Source organism: Notolepis coatsorum, assembly GCF_963971535.1.
Source record: "Notolepis coatsorum genome assembly, chromosome: 4".
Taxonomy (NCBI): domain Eukaryota; kingdom Metazoa; phylum Chordata; class Actinopteri; order Aulopiformes; family Paralepididae; genus Notolepis; species Notolepis coatsorum.
Window position 1 is genome coordinate 78,944,617 of NC_140168.1, and position 23,682 is coordinate 78,968,298.

At 43.4% G+C, this 23,682-nt stretch overlaps 1 protein-coding gene across 1 annotated transcript; it reads left to right on the forward strand.

Annotated features, from left to right (window-relative positions):
- Nucleotides 1-1,973: 1,973 nt before the first annotated feature.
- psmb4 (proteasome 20S subunit beta 4) lies at nucleotides 1,974-23,284 on the forward strand. Its single transcript, XM_084312911.1, has 8 exons — nucleotides 1,974-2,131; nucleotides 3,343-3,469; nucleotides 11,687-11,766; nucleotides 15,198-15,344; nucleotides 18,008-18,089; nucleotides 19,470-19,586; nucleotides 20,432-20,520; nucleotides 23,142-23,284. Exons 1-8 carry the CDS (start codon nucleotides 2,007-2,009, stop codon nucleotides 23,152-23,154), a joined length of 780 nt encoding a protein of 259 aa, XP_084169037.1. The 5' UTR covers nucleotides 1,974-2,006; the 3' UTR covers nucleotides 23,155-23,284.
- Nucleotides 23,285-23,682: the final 398 nt, after the last annotated feature.

A 23,682-nucleotide genomic window follows, 5' to 3' on the forward strand; every position in this document is an offset into this window, starting at 1 on the left:
CGCAGCTGTCACAGCTTGTCATTAAGCACCCCTTGGCTTTATATACCCTGATCCCCCTATTATTGATGTTGGATCGTTCTGAAATGTTCTCTGCATTTGCCTGTTCCTTCCGTCGCTGCTTTCCCTGTTCTTTGCCTCCCAGGACTCTCGAGAAATATTCCGTTTGGAGAACCTGCTTCCCCGTTACGAAGCGTTCGCCCTGTTTGATCCGCCCGCTTCACGCGCTGCGCTCTGGTGAGTTTTTGTAAAACAGTCTTTTGGATTAATTCGTTTTTTGTGTGTGTTAAAGCACTGAAGAGATCCTGTTTTTTGTTCAGACTGTTCTCACCCTTTTTGCCTGTTGGATATTCACTTTTGGATTACCTAATTGTTTTCACTCTGGAGACTGCTCACTGTGTGTTTCACACCGAAGATTCTGTCACTTGGATTTATTGTTTGGACACTGCTCACTGTGTGTTTCACACCGAAGATTCTGTCACTTGGATTTATTGTTTGGACAAGTCACTTCACCAGTCACCTGTCAGTTTTCAATTGTGCACTGAGCTAACTCGGACTCTCTCTCTCTCCCTATCCGTCTCCACCCCGGAGTATATGCTGGGAGGATCTGCAGAGCGGCTCAGACGTCACAGACAAATTCCACAAACGTAACCCTCCGGGAGAAGCTGCAGAGCAGCAAACATTCCTCACATGCCTGTTTCCCAGTTTGTTCTGTTCTCCACCAAATTCTTTCTGTTTACTCAGTAAATAAACACGCCCTTGATTTTGGCTAACTCTGAAACAACTCTCTCTGTGCCGTTTGCGTTTGGGGTCGGTGTCAAACCATAACAAGAGTAGACGACAGAGTACAGCAACTTGCAATGGGCCTGGTCTACAAGATACACTACACTACACGACCAAGGTACCCATGTACATGTCAAAATACTTCCCAAAGGTCAGTGAATACCACGATCACAACACCAGAGGGAGCTCCACAAATCATGTAAAACCCAGATTCGGCTCAAACAAGGGACTAAACACGTTTAGCAATTATGCCACATCAATGTGGAACGCCCTACCCAAAGCTGTAAAGGAATGTGAATCACTACCCACCTTCAAAAACACTCTCAAAGAACACCTACGGGAGACTGCAATTCGAAACTGGCCCCTACAAATGTCCTAACCCAGTTGTACAATAAAGACCAAACATGGCTTTGTCAGTATTCCAATGTACAGTGCCCCCCCCCCCTACCCAACCCCCCCCCCCACCTCCAATGTACAGCCCCACCCAACCCCCTCCTCCAATGTACAGTTTCTATGTCAAATGTATGTCAGTATTCCAATGTACAGTGTCCCTCCCCCCACCTCCAATGTACAGCCCCACCCCACCTACCCAACCTCCTCCAATGCACAGTTTCTATGTCAAATGTATATACACTCTTCTTCTGGATTTTTTTAGTATCACAAACAGTACTGTATTTGAAAATCTGGTATGTCATAAATGTATAGATGTAGCAGTACTGTCTATGTGTGTGTCATATGATGAATTGAAAATGGGGGACCCTGATGGAAACAAGACGAAAGACTTTCTCAGGTCTGCATCCTCTTAACAATTGTATGTATTGAGCAGCTGTACTGTACTGTACCCATTCTGCAATCTGTTAATAAACTTTTCAATCAATCAATCAATCAATCAATCAATCAATCAATCAATCAATCAATCAATCAATCAATCAATCAATCAATGCATAGTTAAAATGTAATTTTTTGTTATACAGAATGCCAGATTTGTTTTCGTGAATTTATTATAAAAGTTTTGTTTTGTAGAGCATAGTATTGATCCATAGAGTTGAATAGGAAATAATTATGATCCCTCTCGATTATTTCCCGTGGCGCTTTCGAGCATAGATATATATCTATGCTTTCGAGCTCCAATGCTCCAATATCCCACAACGCCTTTGCGACTCTCGGGATGCGACAAACTCTTTGCTACAAAATTGTTGTGTCGTCATTTCCGTCAAATATTCAACATGGATCCCAGCGGCATCAACCTAAACTTGTGGGGGAATGGACCAAAACCCGGCCAATTCTACTCATTTCCAGGCAACAGTCAAAGCACAGGAGGATACCAGGATGGGCCTGTCAGACACACACTGTAAGGAAGCGTGTTTTATTGGGTTTTAATTCCAGCTTTCTCTGCGATATCGTCCTAGCAGTGACTGTTTCCCTGATGCTCCGTAGTGCTGCTGCATCATCATGGAGTAACGGTAGCTACATGCTAAGCTAGTTAGCGCTAACGTTGGTTAACGCACAGCGAGTGAAGCTAGCCGTCTTGCTTTTAACAAACGATGACTTGACTTGTTATTTGCATGTTTACATTTCGCCCAACCATACGTGTAATTTAATCGCGTGTCTTATTTGTTCCTATTCCACCATAGCAGCGGGTGGTTCTTATTAAGTGCTAATAATGTTGGCTGGCTAACTAGCCTAGTGTCGATCATCACGTTGGCTAGCTTGTTAGCTGGGGTTGTCGAAAGATACTAATGGATTGATTGATAACTTTATTTAACAGATTGCAGAATGGGTACGGTACAGGCTCAGCTCGCCTCAATACACACAATTGTTAAGGGGATTCAGACCAGAGAAAGACTTTCGTCTTGTTTACATCAGGGTCCCCCATTTTCAATTCATCATCAAGATTGACTTTATTGTACTTTGCTGTCAACAAAGTGTCAACTTGGATCTGTTTTCTTCTATGAAACTAAATAATTAAGTACAAAAAGACACACCTCCCAGTAACGTTAGCTTCTTGGAGAAAGGAGGATTTTTGAGAAATCAGTGACTGTGTATTTAATTCAATGCAACAATTGTAGACAACCTCAAGGGTGGACAAATCGTATCCCCACCGGCGATACAACAAATTAGTTAATTTAGTTTGACAAGTCATTTTGAGTAAATTAGTTCGAATATGTTTCATTACTGCTAAATGAAATGAAAAAAAAATAGCTATAAATTTTTTGTTTTAACCATTTCATTGAGCTGTAATAAACACAAGAATTCACTCAATGGCTGTCAAACTAAATGGATGTGTCAAACTGTTTGTTAATAGTGTTAGGATGTGTGTGAGATTAGGTGCAACATAAATCTCATAGTTTTTTGGTCTTTGAACTGAATATTATTGGTTAAAATTCTTTACCATCTGTCCTTTTCATCTGCCTCTTCTCCTTTCTCTCATCTCCTCTCCAATTGCCTTTCACTGCCTTCATCTCTTTCTCTAATTTCTCCTCTCTCCACATTATTCTTCTCTTCCTTTTATCCTCTCCGTCTCTCTCTCGCTCCTCCTTCCTGTTCTTCCCTCTGTTCCAGTAACCCCATGGTAACGGGAACGTCTGTGCTGGGTGTGAAGTTCACCGGAGGCGTCATCCTCGCGGCAGACATGTTGGGTTCATACGGCTCGCTGGCTCGCTTCAGGAATCTCTCCCGCTTGATGAAGGTGAGCGCTGGGGCCGTCCACAGAAGGGATACTACTCTGTGATACTGAGAAATGGGGTTGTAGGAGCCAAAGCTATATATTTAGGTTATTGTATCATATAACTGCTGAACTGTGTTGCGGGGTGCAGAGTGGTCGATGATCAGGACGACGTCTCCCTCAGTGAAGTTGCGTGACACACGTGTCCACTTCTGTCTCTCTTGGAGCTGAGGTAGATATTCCTGTGTCCATCGTTTCCAGAATATGTCTGCCATATACTGGACTTGTTTCCATCTCCTGCGGGAGTAGAGCTCTTCGTTCACAAAGAGGCCTGGAGGCAGGGAAGGCTTTGACTGGAGGAGCAAGAGGTGGTTGGGGGGTAAGCGCTTCCAGGACGTCCGGATCACTAGAAGCCTTGGTTATCGGTCGACTGTTAATGATGGCTTCTACCTCACACAAGACTGTGTGTAGGCCTTCTTCATCCAGAGTCTGGAGCTTTAAGGTGGTGCTGAGAATCTTCCTGACCGACCTGATCATCGGCTCCCAGACTCCGCCATGGTGAGAACCGGTAGGGGGGTTGAAAATCCATTGGATTCCCCTCTGTCGTAGAGTGTTCTTGATCTTGGAGCTATTCCACCTCAATGTGGGCAGCACGGATAGCCAGACAGGTGAAGATGCAACCCCACCTCTTCACGACGCTTCTGCCGTGTTTGACTTCGAACGGACCGAAGTAGTCTACCCCAGTGTTGGTGAAAGGGGGGTTATCTGGAAGAACCCTGTCCTGGGGTAAATCAGCCATCTGTTGTTGTCCAGCAGCACCGTGTGAGCGTCGACAGGTTACACCAGGGGTGTCCAACCTTTTTTGAACCAAGATCTACTTTTTTTATTTACCACCTAGCCCGAGAGCTACCAGCCAAAATTTTATATTGTAAGCCGTCATTTGAGGCTTTATAAAAGCAGCATAATGAACACAAATCTGTCAGTGCCGAGTCTGACCTCATCTTAAATAACAAACAGCATTGCTTGTAGGGGTGCACCGATATATCGGTCGGGTATCGGTATCGGCCGATAAGTGCCTTGTTGACTGCTATCGGCCTATCGGCCGATAAGCTCAAATGTGCCGATAGCAGTCGCCGATAAATACCCATCAATTTGTGTAGCGTCAAAAGGCAAAAAAAAAAGTTCACTCGCGCGATCTACCTGCACAACGCCCGCCGTCCCCCACACACACACACAATCTACTGCATCAAAGTAACTACTTATGATTAACAAGGCATTCGTTTTGTGGCATTAGCGTTATATAGTTAGTGTTACACGGACAATAACATCAGCATATTATTATTACCCATAGCAGCAAGGCATTACTCCGAGTCCGTTCATTAGCTCGGTTCCATTCCGTTGCTCATTCCGTACCCAACTACACATTCTGCAATCTGTTAATAAAGTTTTCAACCAGACAAATGTATAGAAAGGCTTTGTTTTATTATAACATTTGTTGCAGTAAAATCATTATGTCTCATTTGGTCATGCGTGGAGCGCCGGTCGGCGGGCCGGGCAGCTAACGTAGCTACGTTATTAGCTATTAGATGCAAGACTAACGTTACTGGTGAAAATGTGATTTGCGTTGGAATACTCCTTTGTCAACTTGCTGTACTTTGCTTGCAGGTCTGCAGTCATTATTGCTGCATTATGAATAGCCGCAACTTTAGCCAAGGTAACGTTATGGCTAAACCTTTAACAATAGTTAACGCTAGCTTTCGGTTAGCTGTTCAATGCTATTAATAACACAACTCCCCGTCAACACCCTCTCTCGGGAAGATGGCATTTAAGAAAGTATCTGCTGTTAAAATGAAGTGTTACACGTTCAATAACAAGCATATTATTTACCCGAAGATAGCAGTAAACAAGGCATTACTCCGTTAGTACGTTCATAGCTCGGTTCCATTCCGTTGCTCATTCCGTACCCAACTACACATTCTGCAATCTGTTAATAAAGTTTTCAACCAGACAAATGTATAGAAAGGCTTTGTTTTATTATAACATTTGTTGCAGTAAAATCATTATGTCTCATTTGGTCATGCGTGGAGCGCCGGTCGGCGGGCCGGGGAGCTAACGTAGCTAAGTGTGTTCTGCTCTCGCAAACAGAATGCCCGGAAGTAGAAAAATTTATAAACGCTTGCCGATTGGTGGTAAGGACAGCAGGAGGTGGGTGCTAGCGGTCACCGGTGTGGCGTAATTGGCCGAATCGACTGTCAATCAAAATGGTTCCATTGCATTGGTTGAAAGCTCTGGTTGAGAGAATAGTATCCTGCTGCAGGCCGCAAGAATGGTTCCATTGCATTGGTTGAAAGCTCTGGTTGAGAAAATAGTATCCCTCTGCAGGCCGCAAGACGATACTGGGAGAGAGATAGTGATACCATAAACATATTTCTTGATGTTTCCTTTTTTTAAGTAAGTAAAGAGGCCTACAAATACAAACATACACATACAAATATACAGTAGTTTCATAAAAAAAAAAAAAAAAAAAAAAAAAATTTACAAATACTTATATACAAATATACAAATATCGGTATCGGTATCGGCCGATAGTGTTAGTTGAACAATCGGTATCGGTATCGGCGGCCAATTTTCATATCGGTGCATCCCTAATTGCTTGTTATAGTTAACAAGGAGAGGAAGAGTTGATTTAGCAAAAAAAAAATTTTTTTTTTTTTTTTAATAGTCGAATTTTATTAATCAAGATCTACTTGAAATCAGCCCGCAATCTACATGTTGATCGCGATCGACTGGTTGGGCCCCACTGGGTTACACACTTGGAGAGGACTCTTTGTATGGCTGCGTGAGCTCCAGGGATCCAAAACTTGAGTCGCAGCTTGGACAATATGTGGTTACGACCGCTGTGACCCACATTCTGGTCGATGTCTTGGAGTATAAGCTCCGTTACATGGAGATCCTTAGGTAGGATGGCTGGGTGTTTAGCCTCATCAGGCATCGCCGATTTGTCAAGTCTTCCACCTACTCTGAGGATTCCATCTTGCAGTACTGGCTTGACCTTAGCGATATGACTGCTCATCTTGACGTAATCACCTTTCCGAAGCACGGCGATTTCTTCTGAGTATATCTGTTGCTGACTGTAACAAATGATCTCGAGCTCTGCTTCCTTTATATTCTCCACAGTGACGTTGGTCTTCTCCAGGCTTGCCTTGAACGTCTCCATCTGTGTCTGTACCTCAGACTGTGTGAGCGAAGCATTCATCTTCTTCCTCTTGCGACACAGCATCAGCAGAGTGCTTCAGCATCCAACCGACTGCCTTCTTGAGACGGTTCCAATTGGAGTAATATTCCAGGAACTGCTGAACTGTGTCGAACTGCTCTTCAGCTGCAGTAGCGCTGACCACGGCGTTCGTTCTTTACCTCTGGGTCCTCCGTGTTTAGGTCCCCATGGTGTTCTGGGTTCTGAGGCCATTCCTCTTCGGGCTTGGTGAGGAATTCCGGCCCCTGTATCCAAGTCTCATTGCGCAGGAATGATTCCACATTGAGTCCTCGACGCGTGGTCAGCAGGATTTGTTGCAGTATTTACATACCGCCACTGTCCTACTTCTGATAGCTTCAAGATGGTCTCCACTCGATTCGCTACGAAGGTGCGAAACCTACTGGTTCTGTTTGCGATGTATTTGAGCACAGTGGTGCTGTTGGACCAGAACACAGATTTGTTTAGGTGGAGCTCCAGCTCGTATGGTCCTGTCCATGCGCGCTGCTAGCTGCTATCTGCTAGCTCCATGCGCGGGATAGTGAGTGACTTGAGCGCGGCCACTCTCGCTTTCGCCATGACGAAGGCAACATGAAGCCTGTTGTCATCACTCTTCTGTAGCAGATAGCTCACCGTTCCGTAGCCTTCTTGGCTAGCATCTGCGAAGTGATGCAGCTGGTTGAATGTTGCCTCGCCGAAGCCCTTGGCCTTGAAACTCCGAGGCACTCCGAAATCCTCCAACAGACGAAGGTCCTCCATCCAGCTGGACCATTGTAGAGCGAGGTGCTCTGGGATGTCGTCATCCCATCCTAGTTTTAATCTGCAGAGCTCTTGGCGGATCCTCTTTGCTGTCAAGACCACTGGAGCTAGGAGGCCCAGCGGATCGTAGATTGAGCCAACTATGGTATCTCACTGGCTGCCTCAACGCTATGGCTGACGTGGAGTACATGCAGGAGCTTGACAGCATATCAAACTATTATATTGGCGAATTTTCCCAATGCTTATATGTATTATATCAGGATTCAGAGCAGTAGCACTTGATTGTTATTGTTTTGCCTTTTCTCCCATCCCCTAATTTTAGTTGTTAATATATGCCAATTCTAGAGCCATATGAAATCCGTTTTATTATTTTCCAAATTCCATTTTATTTTTTCCCAAATTTCATTTTTTCCGTTTTAATATTTCAGAATTCTGTATTTTGCCTTTTATGCTCATTTTACCATCAGAAATAGTGTCTAATAAGTGGGAATGAATAAATGTCCACAATTGAATAAGATATAACAGTCCATTTAATGTTTTTAAGTGCTTCAACTCAGAAATACAGTTAAATTTTACACAATATTTTTCAATTAATATTGTGACAAAATAAAAATACATATTTCAAGTGTAAACAATAGATACAGCTAGCTACTACTGACATTATCACAATGACAATGTCAGTAACCTAGCTATATCTATTATATTGTGATGAAATATAGTAATGCATAATTTAGGCACCTTTAGTTTAGTTTATTTCGTTTATAAAGGACAGTGTATAATGGCAATCGTTTGCATTAAACAAATGGATGAGTGCACCAGATTTAGCAAGAAGCTATCATTTCCATCTATAGTCCTATGTACTGTAACGTTTCATAGCTATTTAAGTTTATTTAGATTATAAAGGGCAGTGTATAATGACAATCGTTTGCATTAAACAAATTGATGGGTGCACCAGATTTAGCTAGAACTTCTAGAAGCTATAATTTCCATAGATAGTCCTATAACGTTACATAGCTATTTAAGTGTATTTAGTTTATAAAGGGCAGTCGTTTGCATTAAACAAATGGATGGGTGCACTAGATTTAGCTAGAAGCTAAACGTCCTAACGTTATAGCTATTTAATCACAATAGTGTCGCAAGTGTTTTTGCGGGTCCAGTCCACGGAACGTTGACAGAATTAGCAAAACACCTTATCACCGGAGGCATAAAAGTCATTAGGATACTGTTCTGCTCTGAATTGAGGGCTTATTGTGGAATTGTTTAGCTTCTTGACGATGTTAACACTGAAGCAGCCAGACGCTTGAGCACCGCGGCTGTGTTGTGTGTAACACGCTGTAGCGTCCCCGCCTCCCCGGTCGCATGTGCACCAAACGTTCCACCCAAAAACGAAATTTCAGTTCAGATTAGGCCAAATTCTGCAATATTCCACGTCTTGCAGTTGATTCCATTTTTATTGGTTAATTCCGCGATTCCGTCCGGCGATTCCGTGAACGCGGATTTCATATGGCTCTAGCCAATTCCCTTCCTTGTCGTTGTGCTACCCTACTGTCAGTCTGGGGAGGATTTTTTTTTATCCACCTTTTCTCCCCAATTTCTATTTTTTTCCCCTCATCCCAATTTCGTATTTCCAATTCTTCCCTCCCCTGTCTTGAACGTTGCTAGACTATGCCTCCCACTGGTCGGCTGTAGTGAGGATAGAAGCCTTGCATCACGTGTCCCCTCCGGTACTCGAGGAGGCAGCCTGTCGCATCTTTTCACCGCAGCAGCTCGAACTCTCAGTGGTCGACTAAAAATGCGCTTCTTCAATCAATATCTGAAATGAAAAAAACCGACTAGCTTTCTTACTGTCTTGTATTATGCACTTTTCTAACTAAGTAATCTACTGTACCGTGCCTATATTAATACCTACCTACTATGCTAATACGTCTATACTAGGGGTGCACCGATATATCGGTCGGGTATCGGCCGATAAGTGCCTTGTTGACTGCCATCGGCCTGTCGGCAGATAAACTCAAATGTGCCGATGGCAGTAGCCGATAAATATCCATCAATTTGTGTCTCGTCAATCTGGTGATGGCCCACACGTTCAAACTTTGAAAAGTTTCAGTCAAGCGGGCGGCTACGTGGCGTAGTGGGCAAGGCGCTCGCCACGAAATCTGGAGACGCTGGGCTCGTCTGTTCGAGCCCAGCGCTCCACATTTGCTTTCAGTTTAGCTGGTCGTCCATACTAATACACATTGGCCGTATTAGGGGGTGGGAAACTGATGGGTGGGGATCGGGCGTTGTGGACAGCGACTCCTACAGGTCGGTTGGTGCGCCTGTGCAGTGGAATCAGGAAGTGTCGGGGGCAGCGTGAGCCTCTCACGCGTTACTCCTCACCACTGAGAGATCGAGCTGTGCAGGTGAAAAGATGTGACTGCTGTTACCTCAAGTACCGGAGGGGACTTGTGCTATGTATGACTTAGTCCACATTGCAGCCGGCTTGTGGGAGGCAAGAAACAGCGTTCGTGACAGGGGAGGGTTGAATTGGATGATACGAAATTGGGATGGGAGAAAAATATAGAAAATGGGAGAAAAAGTGGATAAAAAAAAAAAGTTTCAGTCAAGCGACCTGCACAACGCCGCCCCTACACACACACACGCTACTGCATCAAAGTTACTTATGATTAACAACGGCATTCGTTTTGTGGCATTAACGTTATATAGTTACACGTTCAATAACATCAGCGTATTTACCGGACCATAGCAAGCATTACTCATTCATATCTCAGTTCCTTCCTTTGCTCAGAGAGCCCGTACTGAATTGTACCCATTTTGCAATCTGTTAATAAAGTTTTCAATCAGACAAATGTATAGAAAAGCTTTTATTATAACATTCGTTGCAGTAAAATCATTATGCCTCGTTTAGTACTCCTGCAGGGCGCTGGTAATCTACTCGTGGGCCGCGGGGAGCTAACGTTATTAGCTTTGTTGTTGAGCTCTCGTCAAAATCAATGGCGGACTTCCCCGAAGTATAAAACGAATAAGCGCTTGCCGATTGGTGGTAAGAACAGCAGGAGGTGGGTGCTAGCGGTGTGACGTAATTGGCAAAATCTACTGTCAATCAAAATGGTTCTGTTTGTACCTGACACGACACATGCATTGTAAACTCAGATTATGGAGATATTACTGGAGAACATGGAGCTTTGTTTGAGAGAGATACAGTGAGTGCTGTCTCTTAAACTAATAAACTTTTTTGTCTTTTTAGTCAAGTTAGTCTGAAGATGAAAGCCAGTGGGTATTGTATGACTCAGACTTCAGCAATAATCATGAGCATTATAAAATATATAAAAAACACACATTGCATGATGGAATACCATAAACATATTTCTTGCTGTTTCCTTTTTTAAGTAAGTAAAGAGGCCTATGTTATCGGTGAGCACAATTTGTAACACAAAAAGAGAGACGTGTAGCCTATTTATTTATTTAATATTTTACTTATTCATTTTATTATTTTATTTGTTGCCATGCCTAAAATAATAGTCAAGCATAGGGCTAACACATTTTCACAAACAATAATATAATTTTTTGTTATATGGTTATAATAAAAGCTTTTCTATACATTTGTCTGATTGATTGAAAACTTTATTAACAGATTGCAGAATGGGTACAGTACAGCTCAATACAACAACAAGACTGGAGGATGAAGACCAGAAAAGACTTTCGTTTTTTTTACATAAGGGGTCCTCTATTTTCAATTAATCAAAACATTTAGAGACATACAAATATACAGTAGTTTCATAAAAAAAAATAAAAAATGTTTTGCCACAAATATCGGTATTAGTTGTTAGTTGAACAATCGGTATCGGCTGCAAATTTTCATATCGGTGCATCCCTAGTCTATACTACTATGCACTCAAGACTGCAGCACTCAAGGTTGACACTGTTTGACCAACATCACTTAACTTTAGCTGCCAGAGTTGTACCCTTCCTGCTGAAGTGTGGTACAGAACTTGTAAGTTGCTTTGGATAAAAGTGTCAGCTAAATTACCTTGAGCAAGACACTTAACCCCCAATGAGCAGGTTGGCACCTTGCATGGTTGCCTCCGCTGTTTGTGTGTGAATGTGTGGCATAAGTTGTAAAGCGCTTTGGATAAAAGTGCCATATGAATGCAGTCCATTTACCATCAACGGGATGTTGGCATTCATGTTGATGCAGTAATTGATTGTCTTCTTCTGCTGTTACATTACAGGTGAATAACAACACTATCTTGGGTGCGTCTGGGGACTATGCTGACTACCAGTACCTCAAACAGATCATTGAACAGATGGTGTAAGTTTTGTATGAGTGTGAGAGAGAGATGCATACATTTGTGCTTCAAACGGATAATTGTTGTTAGATGTAGTGAAGCTAAATGTACACGTAACTCATTCAGCGCCACGGGTCGTTGTTTACACTTTGCACTCTGTTCAATGGGGAGAAAACGCAAACTTGCGAGTGCTTAAAATATATTAAATATTATAGCTATGGATCTAATAACGCTGTCGATTGTAAGTGAGTTGCTTCTGGTCAACATGCAAAAAAACAGATTGTTTTTTCATCCGTACATTTCCGTTTTATACCGTTTTGAATGAGTATAGTTTAGTTTGGGTGATTCTTAGTAATCCCAGGAAAAGATGTGAAAATAGCCCTTTAGTGAAATCCAGTTATCACGTTGTCATTTTTCGCCTGATTATCGAATCTTCCTGAAATCCACGCTAGAATATTGTTATTATCCTTCCTCATGCACGCATGAAATGGGGCTTGTAGCGGAGCGCTCCCCACCGCCACCAACGGTACACGCACAGCTTCGATCGCGGGAGAAAAAAATATCGGATCAACGCAAGATTGGATATATAGTGTCCTTACCTTGTCTCTGATGTAATGCAAAAAAATTAATCCAATTATCTTATCGCCATTCCAAGTACTGGTCGCGGAGGTCCGTCCCACGTTGTCCGGCATTGCATATGAATGGGGGTGGGGGCTAGTTGATGCATTGTTGTAAACGCTCGTCCTGCCGGAGTATTTAAACCCCGCCCGCACGGCTCAGCTCAGCCCAGAAAACAAACTACATTGTTTCAAATGGAGTGCAATAGCGTCCGAAGGCGTTAGAGGGCGGTATTGACCATCTGCCAGCTCAGACAATATATGTGAACATGAGCTACTGTTTCCCAAAGCCAGAAACCAGAGAAGTAGGAATCAACCTTGTGATGTCATCAGATAAAGTCTGGAACTGCTCAGTTGGCGATGAAGGGAGACTGAAGGGACCCACATAATTTTTTTTTATATATCCAGATGAGCTTTATTCTATAGTTGTTGTCTCAGTTCTGAACTCCCTGGGTACTCTGTGTTATCTAGAATATATTTTCCAATTCATTGTGTAATGGAGCAGCTTCAGACTTGATGACATCACAAGTATGAGTTTTAGCAATTTTTTTTTATTATTTGGTTGTTGGGGTTATTCATTTTTTGCACTAATATTTAGACCAGAGGAATAACATGTATGAATTCTGAAATTGGGCGTAGTTCCCCTTTACCTTGTTTGTGACATTTCTGTGTAATTTGGATTCATAAAACGGATAACTGAAACCATCCACAAAATAATTAAATTGCATGAATAGCTTATTCTACACAAAATATCACCACACATACCATGGTGAGAGTTGGGCAGCCAGGGTGCAGTGGGCACGACTAGGCTCTGAAGAGATACGTACATTTGATTTAGCATTTATACATTGGGGCGACAGTGGCTCAGGTGGTAGAGCAGTCGTCTGGTAATCCGGAGGTTCCAGGTTCGATTCCCACTCATCCCTGGCAGCTTGTCGAAGTGTCCTTGAGCAAGAGACTTAACCCCTAACTGCTTCCGATGAGCAGGTTGGCACCTTGCATGGTTGCCTCTGCCATCTGTGTGTGAGTGAATGGGTAAAATGTGAGGAACAAATTGTAAAGCGCTTTGGATAAAAGTGTTATATAAATGCAGCCATTTGCCATTACCATTTAAAATGTTAGTGTCCCCCACAGTTACAGCATGTTTGAAAAGCTTACGGTGGGAGGGAGAGGAAGGTGGCTGGGTTTTGTTGAATAGCTCTATTTACCAGGGAATTATTATTTGTTCAACATGGAAGCAAAGTTCTATTTAGGTGTTTTGAACCTGCAAATTTGTACAGATATGGGCAGGGTGATGGAAGAAAGACACAAACAAAGCAATACACTGAAATCTGAATCTAAAAATATAAGAAATGAACAGTGTAAACAATATAATTAACTCTGAATGTAAAAATATGAAGAGTGTGTGAATGTGCTTTACAACCATGTGTTGTCTAGCATGGCCTACACAAGACTAAAGTACAATGTGCTGGAAGGCTGCCTATAGCACGCACTAATCTACCTGGAAAACCTGGCCTTCATAATCAGAATCGGAGAATCAGAAAGGTCTTTATTGCCAAGTAGTTTTCACATACAATTGATACAAGGAATTTGCTTTGGGCGTTTTTCGGTACGACATTAACGGACACGGACAGACAATAGCGGACTGATGACAAAATAAAAAGGTGGAATCAAATTAAATGGAATATGAGCTAGATTAACACTTTCGCGACCACTGGGGCCCGTCTAATATAATGGTTTGAGGACCAGCTTTTGTAAACAAACTTGTGGCTTTTTGTAGAGCTAAATCTATACTTTATAGTATTGCTATCTGTCCATTCTCATTGTCAATTGAGTTCATAAACTGTCCCTTCAAAATGGCTTAAAGAAAAAAAAATGCATCAATAGGTTGTCATTTTATAGCGCAGTGAATATAAGCTTTATAGCGGATTTGGGGCTAGTATATTTTCTGGAAAGCTAGATAAATGGCTAATAGCGGCTAAGCGTTATATCCAATGGCATTTCCGATTTACAGATGCTACAGAAATAACAAACTGCATATGATCGGGACTGTCCCAAAGCATGTATGCATAAAAGGGGGGGGGGGTGGGCGGGGGACGTTTATTATTATTGATTACCAATAACCGTGTTCATCTAACTAGCCACATAGGCCGTTCGCCTGGATGGCTATCAGAACGGTGTCCGATTGGGCTGTAATTTACGTGAAGGGGATCTTACCGTGGTCGGGGCTGATCCCCTCCCCCCCCGAGAATTTCCCCGTTATCGATCGCCATCTGGTAGATCGATATGTCCATTGGCTGATGATAAATCCCCTTATTGCGTAATCCAAGATACAGGCTGTAGATCCAGAATCATGCTACTGGAATATCCATTGAAAGAAAGAAAAAATAAACTGATTCCTTCAGCCACAGGGCACACTGCAGTGGCGCGATGGCGCCCCTAAGAGGATCTGGCCTGTATTGCACCTTCTCGAATTCACAGAATAGGTAGATCTGCAGTGCCGGTCGGCGACCTTGAACAGGTTATTAAAATGGAATAAAAGCAATAACAACTTGCCACAGCTTTATTCATGATTCTGTCCACAACGCATGGATTCGAAACACGAATAAACTCGTGGTCGGGCGCCAATGTGTTAAGATGGAAGCACAATAGAATAGAATTATGAAAAAAATAAAAATAGGCCAGGGCTGTACAACTGTAAAATAAAAGGTGGAATAAGATACAATGGGATGTCAACTAAATTAAATAGAAGCACAATATGTTGTATAATTATAAATACAAATAGGCCAGGGCTGTACACTATGGTCAAGTAACACTCCCTGTCACTCCCCCATCAGCATCGATGAGGAGTTGCTAGGCGACGGTCACAGCTACAGCCCCAAGGCGGTCCACTCCTGGTTGACCAGGGTGATGTACAATCGGCGCAGCAAGATGAACCCCCTGTGGAACACAGTGTTGATCGGAGGCTTCTACAACGGGGAGAGGTGAGTCACACCGGCACCAGAACCCCCTCACCACATCTTTACCTGCCCCACCCCCACACCACATCTTTACCTGCACCACCCCCACACCACATCTTTACCTGCCCCACCCCCACACCACATCTTTACCTGCCCCACCCCCACACCACATCTTTACCTGCCCCACCCCCACACCACATCTTTACCTGCACCACCCCCACACCACATCTTCACCTGCACCACCCCCACACCACATCTTCACCTGCACCACCCCCACACCACATCTTTACCTGCACCACATCTTCACCTGCACCACCCCCACACCACATCTTCACCTGCACCACCCCCACACCACATCTTTACCTGCACCACATCTTCACCTGCACCACCCCCACACCACATCTTCACCTGCACCACCCCCACACCACATCTTTACCTGCACCACATCTTCACCTGCACCACCCCCACACCACATCTTCACCTGCACCACCCCCACACCACATCTTTACCTGCACCACATCTTCACCACCCCCACACCACATCTTCACCTGCACCACACCACATCTTTACCTGCACCACCCCCACACCACATCTTTACCTGTTCATCATCATAGGGAGCAGGGTTCACTCCGGGTCTTAACACTTTGACTGCCATGAAACGTGTTTTCACGTCATTGCTGGCCATGCTCAAGTTGCCGGGGGACGCTGTACAGCGTCCTTATATCAATATTTCAAAAATCTGCGATCGGATTCATATGTCCCCTCCGCTGGCCTGAGATCCACCAGCAGGACCCACTGAGCTCTCTGGCGGTTCAGGAGCGCCATCTGGTGGCCGATCGGCGCAATCGCTTTAACAGGAAGTGGCATAGAGGTTGTGCTACGTCCGTAGTACTTCCGGGTGCTCGCTATAGGTCCCGCGACTCTGGCTCGTCACGCTACACAGTGATCGATTGCCAATAACTGCCAATAACTCGATAAACAACATGATTTGGACGTATATACCATTATACAAGCTGGAGATGGACCGGGTAAATTTACATCCCATAATGATAAGATTTCAACTCTACGATGATCGCCCAACGGCGAGCGGAGACTGGGGTGAGTTTCAGCGTGTAACGTACTAACTGCTATTATCAACATTTGACCCACATTAGATGATTGGTATAACGCTGCCCACGGAATTATAAACGGCCCCTAGCCCATCCGGTGAACATCAGATGACGTGTAGTAACTTCTAGAAGTACGTCTAGTTGTAATTTTTTATATCGCGCTGATTGCCATAAAACTGTATTGCATCATCAATATAATGTATTTGGGGCTATAGATCACGTTCTGGAGAAATCTGCAGAAAGAGATGAAAACATACTTATACATTAGACCATACTTTACTATGAATATGTGAATGAAAAAGTTTAACGTTGCTACACAATGAACAATACATATAGGACTTTGAATGGGCCCTAATAATGGCAATGTAGCAATAGAATTAAAAAAGTTATAGCCCTGCAAAGAAGGGGACTTTCTCCATAGACAAATAGCGCTGGCAATCTATGGTATATCATGAATTTAACCTTAGGCAACCAAAGTGTTAAAAAGTCTTACATTTAATAATCAGAATGTTAGGCCTCAAAAGTCTTTGAAAAGGTCTTGAACATGATTTTTTGATGGGTCTTAAAAATGTATTGATTAGGAAGTTACTTCTATTTTTGTGATAACTTCTCTGTATCATGTTTAAATGTCCTGGCTGCAAAGTAAGCAGTATGGTAGATCAGCCCCCCCCCCAACAATTCATATGGAATTACTTCTTTCATATAAAAATGTTCCTTCTTGCCAGTATGGCTGTGAAATTCTATTGAAAGTGGTCTTTAAAAGGTCTTAAATGTAACTTGTTGAAACCAGCAGGAACCCTGATGGGAGGAGTCACTAAAGTGTGTTCTGTGTTGAAACCTGCAGGAACCCTGATGGGAGGAGTCACTAAAGTGTGTTCTGTGTTGAAACCTGCAGGAACCCTGATGGGAGGAGTCACTAAAGTGTTCTGTGTTGAAACCTACAGGAACCCTGATGGGAGGAGTCACTAAAGTGTTCTGTGTTGAAACCTACAGGAACCCTGATGGGAGGAGTCACTAAAGTGTGTTCTGTGTTGAAACCTGCAGGAACCCTGATGGGAGGAGTCACTAAAGTGTTCTGTGTTGAAACCTACAGGAACCCTGATGGGAGGAGTCACTAAAGTGTGTTCTGTGTTGAAACCTACAGGAACCCTGATGGGAGGAGTCACTAAAGTGTGTTCTGTGTTGAAACCTGCAGGAACCCTGATGGGAGGAGTCACTAAAGTGTGTTCTGTGTTGAAACCTGCAGGAACCCTGATGGGAGGAGTCACTAAAGTGTGTTCTGTGTTGAAACCTGCAGGAACCCTGATGGGAGGAGTCACTAAAGTGTGTTCTGTGTTGAAACCTGCAGGAACCCTGATGGGAGGAGTCACTAAAGTGTGTTCTGTGTTGAAACCTGCAGGAACCCTGATGGGAGGAGTCACTAAAGTGTGTTCTGTGTTGAAACCTACAGGAACCCTGATGGGAGTTAGTCACTAAAGTGTGTTCTGTGTTGAAACCTACAGGAACCCTGATGGGAGGAGTCACTAAAGTGTGTTCTGTGTTGCAATAACATGATATTTTGGTCATCTTGTCTCCTAGTTTCCTTGGTTATGTGGACAAGCTGGGCGTGGCCTATGAGGCTCCCACAGTGGCCACTGGCTTTGGAGCTTACCTGGCACAGGTGAGGGGGTCTGTGTATCTATCTGTCTATCCGTCCCTACGTCTGTCTGTTATCTACAGTCTGGTCCATAAATATTTGGACATCAACACAATTTTCATCATTCTGGCTCTGGACACCACCACAATGGTTTTGAAATGAAGCAATCAAGATGTGCTTTAAGTGCAGATTTTCATTTAAAGGTCCCCTGTCTTATAAATGGCATTTTCCAGTGTTTAGCATTGTTTTCTAGCAATGGGGGTTTGTATCAATGGGGTCTGTGTCGATAATTCTCATTTTGGCGGATTGCTCCAATTCAGTTGAGACAATATCCTCCCCAGTGAACTAAGCCATTCTGATTTGACTCGCTATCCTACGTAGCAAGGAGCTGATCTGCATAACTAACGCCCCCTCTATGGTTGTAGCGCACTCAACAGAGCGAGTGGAAATACTGACACTTCCTCAAACGGGTTGACATGCGCGGGTGCCGACAGAGAATCAACAACGCTCAACAACGGAGCAGTGGGAATAATGCGGAAGCGGTCTCCCTGTCCCTGATTCTCCCACCCTCTCTCTCTCTATGGTCCACCTGCAGCATTTTACACACAATCGCAGTCGAGCCGCTCACACAGACACGCGCAGTATCCTCCCTCTCTCTCCACGGTCCACCTGCAGCATTTTACACACCATTGCAGTCGAGCCGCTCACAGAGACACGCACACACGCGCACGGAGCGATGTATCCTCCCTCTCTCTCTCTCCACAGTCCACCTGCAGCATTTTACACACAATCGCAGTCGAGCCGCTCACACAGACAAGCACACGCGCGCACGGAGCGATGTATCCTCTCCCTCTCTCTTGCTCGCTCGTTCTCTCTCTCGCTCTCTCGTATACATGTATCACGCTGTGTGGGTGACTGTCACTCAAAGCGCTTATGGGCGGAGCCCAGCCCAAAACAGCTTGAAATCTTGAAGTGGACAAATGCTGCTTTAGAGTACTTGATTAGAAATCCAAAACAATAAATCTTTTTGAAAAGAACTTGTGTTTTATAGACTCACAGGAATTGTGTAAAGTTGCCCAAATAGTGAAAGGAATAGCAAGACACGGGACCTTTTAATTTGAGGGTATTTACATCAAAATCAGGTGAGCAATGTAGAAATAGTGGAACTACATGTCACTTTTTCCCCCTCTTTAAGGGACCAAAAAGAATTGGACAAACTAACGATCCATAAATAAAATGGTCACTTTTAAAAATCACTTTTACTACTTGGTTGCAAATCCTTTGCAGTCAATGACAACCTGAAGTCTGGAACCCATAGACCCATCACCAGATACTGGGTTTCATAGAAAATGTGAAAATGAAACATAAACACCCTCAACAGTCGTTGGAAATGTTTGTGTGCAGCCCCTGATGAGGGAGGTGGTGGAGAAGAAGCCTGAGATCACCAAGGATGAAGCGCGGGCGCTGGTGGAGCGCTGCCTCAAAGTGCTGTACTACCGTGACGCACGCTCCTACAACAAGGTGAGTACCCCCTGTGGGGGGGGGGGGGGGGGGGGGGGGTGGAGCGCTGCCTCAAAGTGCTGTACTACCGTGACGCACACTCCTACAACAAGGTGAGTACCCCTGTGTGTTGGGGGGGTGGAGCGCTGCCTCAAAGTGATGTACTACTGTGACGCACGCTCCTACATCAAGGTGAGTACCCCCTGTGTGAGGGAGGGAGGGGGGGGGGGGTGGAGGGAACGGGTGTATAATGTGCTTTACAACGTGTGCCTCACATTCTCCCATTCACTCACACATTCACGCACAGACGACGGAGGTGACCATGCAAGGTGCTGACCTGCTCATCGGGAGCACTCAAGGACACTTCGAGCAGCCGGAATAGAACCCGGGAACCTTCCGATTACCAGATGGCTGCTTAAAATTGTATTGGATTAGGAGGTTACTTCTATGTTGCGATAACTTCTCTGTAAATTCCTGGTATACGTCAAATAATTTAATGGATACAGAATGGAGGAAACGCAACATAAGATATCAACAATAAATGTAATTGATTTCAAATGTAGTCATTAGATGGAGGGCAGATGATGAAAGTGAGATCAGGTGAAAGTGAGCTTGAAGAGGCGGGTCTTGAGGGCCTGTTTGATTGGAGGGGAGGGTGGTCGATTGACTGATGTGGATGGGGAGGGTGCAGCAACTGAAAAGGCCCTGTCTACTTGTAATAGTCACAGGAGGCTTTGATTGCAGTGGATTGTTTTCTCCAGTGTAAAGATGATCATACTGGGTTTTGAGGTAACATGCATTTTTCTGGTATTCTAATGAAATCTATCATCCGCTTTTGTTGATCCATATGTTTTGTGTGTTTGTAGCACGAGATCGCCGTAATAACGGAACAGGGGGTGGAGATTGTTGGTCCCCTGTCCTCCGAGGTGAACTGGGATATCGCCCACTTGATCAGGTGAGGTCATGGGTCAAACTCACATGTTGACGCTGAACTTTACGATACAACGGGCTGCAACGCGGTCTCGTCAGAAAACGTGAATACTTTTTTTTTCGACCACAGCAAAAAGGGTACATAATCATGTATGTTATATTTTAGCCATATATATATATATATTTATGTATTGTTTTGGCAAATGTCCAAAACTAACACTGCAACCAGGAGTTGAACCAACAATCAACACCAACCCAGCAGTGGAACTTAAAATGTTTTCTGAAAACATGATGAAAGGTTTAAAAAAAAATTGTATGTTAAATTTTGTATACAGGGGCGCCAGGGTGGCGCACTACGTGGCCGTCCCGGACCCGCGACCTTTGCCAAGTGTCTTCCTTCCCCCATATCTCTCTGCCGGACTTGTCCAATAAACAAATAAAATCGACCATAAACATTTTAATTTTTTTTTTTACTTCTTTAACACTATCAGTGCCGACCTTGTTTACCTTTTTACCCTGTTGAATGCCATCATCCATGTTAGCGTTAAAAACGCATAATCTATTTTTTTTTTAAATTATGGCTATGCGTCTAATCTGCCCGTCGCTTATCAATGACTTGTTTGCAGTCAACATTGTTGAAACGGATTGTTTTTTAATCTGTTCATATCCTTTTTATAGCATTTTATAGCTATCCTTCTCTCAAAAAATTTCTGAAAATTGAAAGATTCCCCCATAAACGCCATTTATTGGAATATTCTTGAATACACTAGACACGTTGTCATTTGTCGGCCTATTTATGAATCGTTTTCAAATAAACGCTAGATTATCGATAGTATATGTGTACTTATGCACGCTATAGAGGCGGGCTGAAAAATCTATTATCCATTTCCTCAAGATCACACACACACACACATACACACATGTGGGACACGCTGTTATCTCAGTGAATACAGGTCTGATTATCCTAAAACTGGTAACATAGACTCCTTACCTTAGATCAGATGTTCTCCAAAAAGATTATTCCAATTCCTGATCGCCATTCCAAATATCGATTGCGTTTATTGATTGATTATTGGCTGCTGTAAATATATATTCCAGGCTGCTGTCCATCCAGGGACCGAAACTAAAGCCTGCCGCCCGCCAGGGGCGCTCAGTTTTTACCTTTGGCGCTTGACACTTAGAGGGCTGCCCGCCGTGTGGCGTGTAGACTCCGCCGCGAGATCGTTAAAAAACTACAAGTCCCACATTGCACTCAAGTCAACGGTCCAATCACAGTAGAGTGACGTGACTGGTTTCATGAGAAAGAAAGCAAATGACCAATCGGAAGCTCTCATTTGGCTTGTTTACTTCCTGAAACACCACCATTGCGATATGCGGGCAGTCTGCTCTAGTCTAGATCGGACCTCCATGAGCTACCGTTACTGTTTAAACAATGACCCAGTCAACTATTCACTTTTAGTTTAATACATGACGAGGCATTGTCTAACGGTATCTAGCTGGCTAGCTACTGATAGCTGCTGATATCAACAAATGCTCCAGCAATAGTCGACTCGAGTGCATAATACCTCTGTTCCCTCGTTAGCTAGCTCACGTTAGCTAGCTCCTGTTAGATCTATCTGTCCCAGTAAACTAAATTGTCTTAACGTTATCTACCGGGCTAGCAGTAGCTACAGATAGCTCCTGATATCAATGTCTTGTAACATTGATTGAATGCGTATTCTAGCTGAGGGCATGTTGAATGTGATTTGACAAAAGAACCGTAACGTTATACCAATAGGGTCCAGCTGCATCGCCGGAGAATCCTTGCATGCTGAATGTAGGCTCTAGCTGAATATAGTGTCTAGCTGCAGGGCCGGAGAATCCTTGCTGGAGCTGGAGGCTACTCAAGTATACACAGACAGTGGAGCTGTTTGCAGATGGCGAGCATTTTGACTTATTGCGTGGTGGCGATGTCTCGCAGATAATACAACTACAAGTATGATTATATAATATATATTTTATTTAAAAAAATCTTTTTATATAAAATATATATATATCTTTTTTTTTTATCAAACAAAATTTGGCAGGTAAGAAATATGCTTGGCGGGTAGATTCTTCCCATCTACCCGCCACTGGCCGGTGAGTCAAAAAGTTAATTTCGCTCCCTGTGTCCATCGCGCAATCAGATCCCTCATCATCAGACGGCTCGCCAGCACAAGGGATCCAGTTGGCCACCCCCACAGGGATCTCTCAGTATAATCGACTGACCTGCAGTTGCACAGGGATAGACGATAGGGGGCGGTTTTTTCCCATCTGAGCTCCTAGAGTGCTGTACCAACGGGAGACTCGGTTGATGAAATATGAATTCAGATCGCTAATAAAAAAATCAAACGACAATACACGTCGTCGGCACTCAACGGGGGGTCTGATAAGACGAGAATACTTGTTAATAGAAATGTTTTATACGATATGTAAATATATTACTTGTGGCTATAACATAAATTATGAATTTACGTTATATTATGAATGTACTACATTATATTTACGAAATATAAAAATTGTATATGAAAAACGACAGCCTTTGGCAGAACGTTGGATAACTGCACTCCTTTTTGTTTAGCGACGACGATCAGTGTGTCATTATGTGTTTGTCTTGTTTCTCTGCAGCGGTTTTGAATGAAGAGGACTGCTGTGCTGCGGACTGGAGATCCCCTGCTAGCGCTTTAAGAATACCCATTTATATCTTACATTTGCTTTTTTGTCCATTGCCCCTTTTTGTAAAAACAAAAAATAAAACGTGATAAATCTGACTTGTTGATTTTTGTGTTGAATTGGGAATGATGTTGTTACAAAAGATACATCTGCACAAATCAAAGGGACCTCTCTCAGACAGGTCTTGGAATGCTTTTGTTTCATGGGAAGAAGCTGGTGTACTGGGACTATGTATTTTCCTACTACCTAATGTAGTGTGGGGCCGACAGTAGCTCCGGAAGTAGAGTGGTCGTCTGGTCATCTGAAGGTTCGTGGTTTGTTTCTTTATAGCATATATTTGTCATATTCAATTCCCCAACAACTCACTTTTTAACGTTACTCTCCAAAAAAGTCTTGCTGGTTCAACTAATTTCACATTTGTAAAGTTATTGTAGTTGTTTATATACATATGTTTTTGTCTATTTTGAGGTGTAGTACAAACTATTTATTTGTCTAA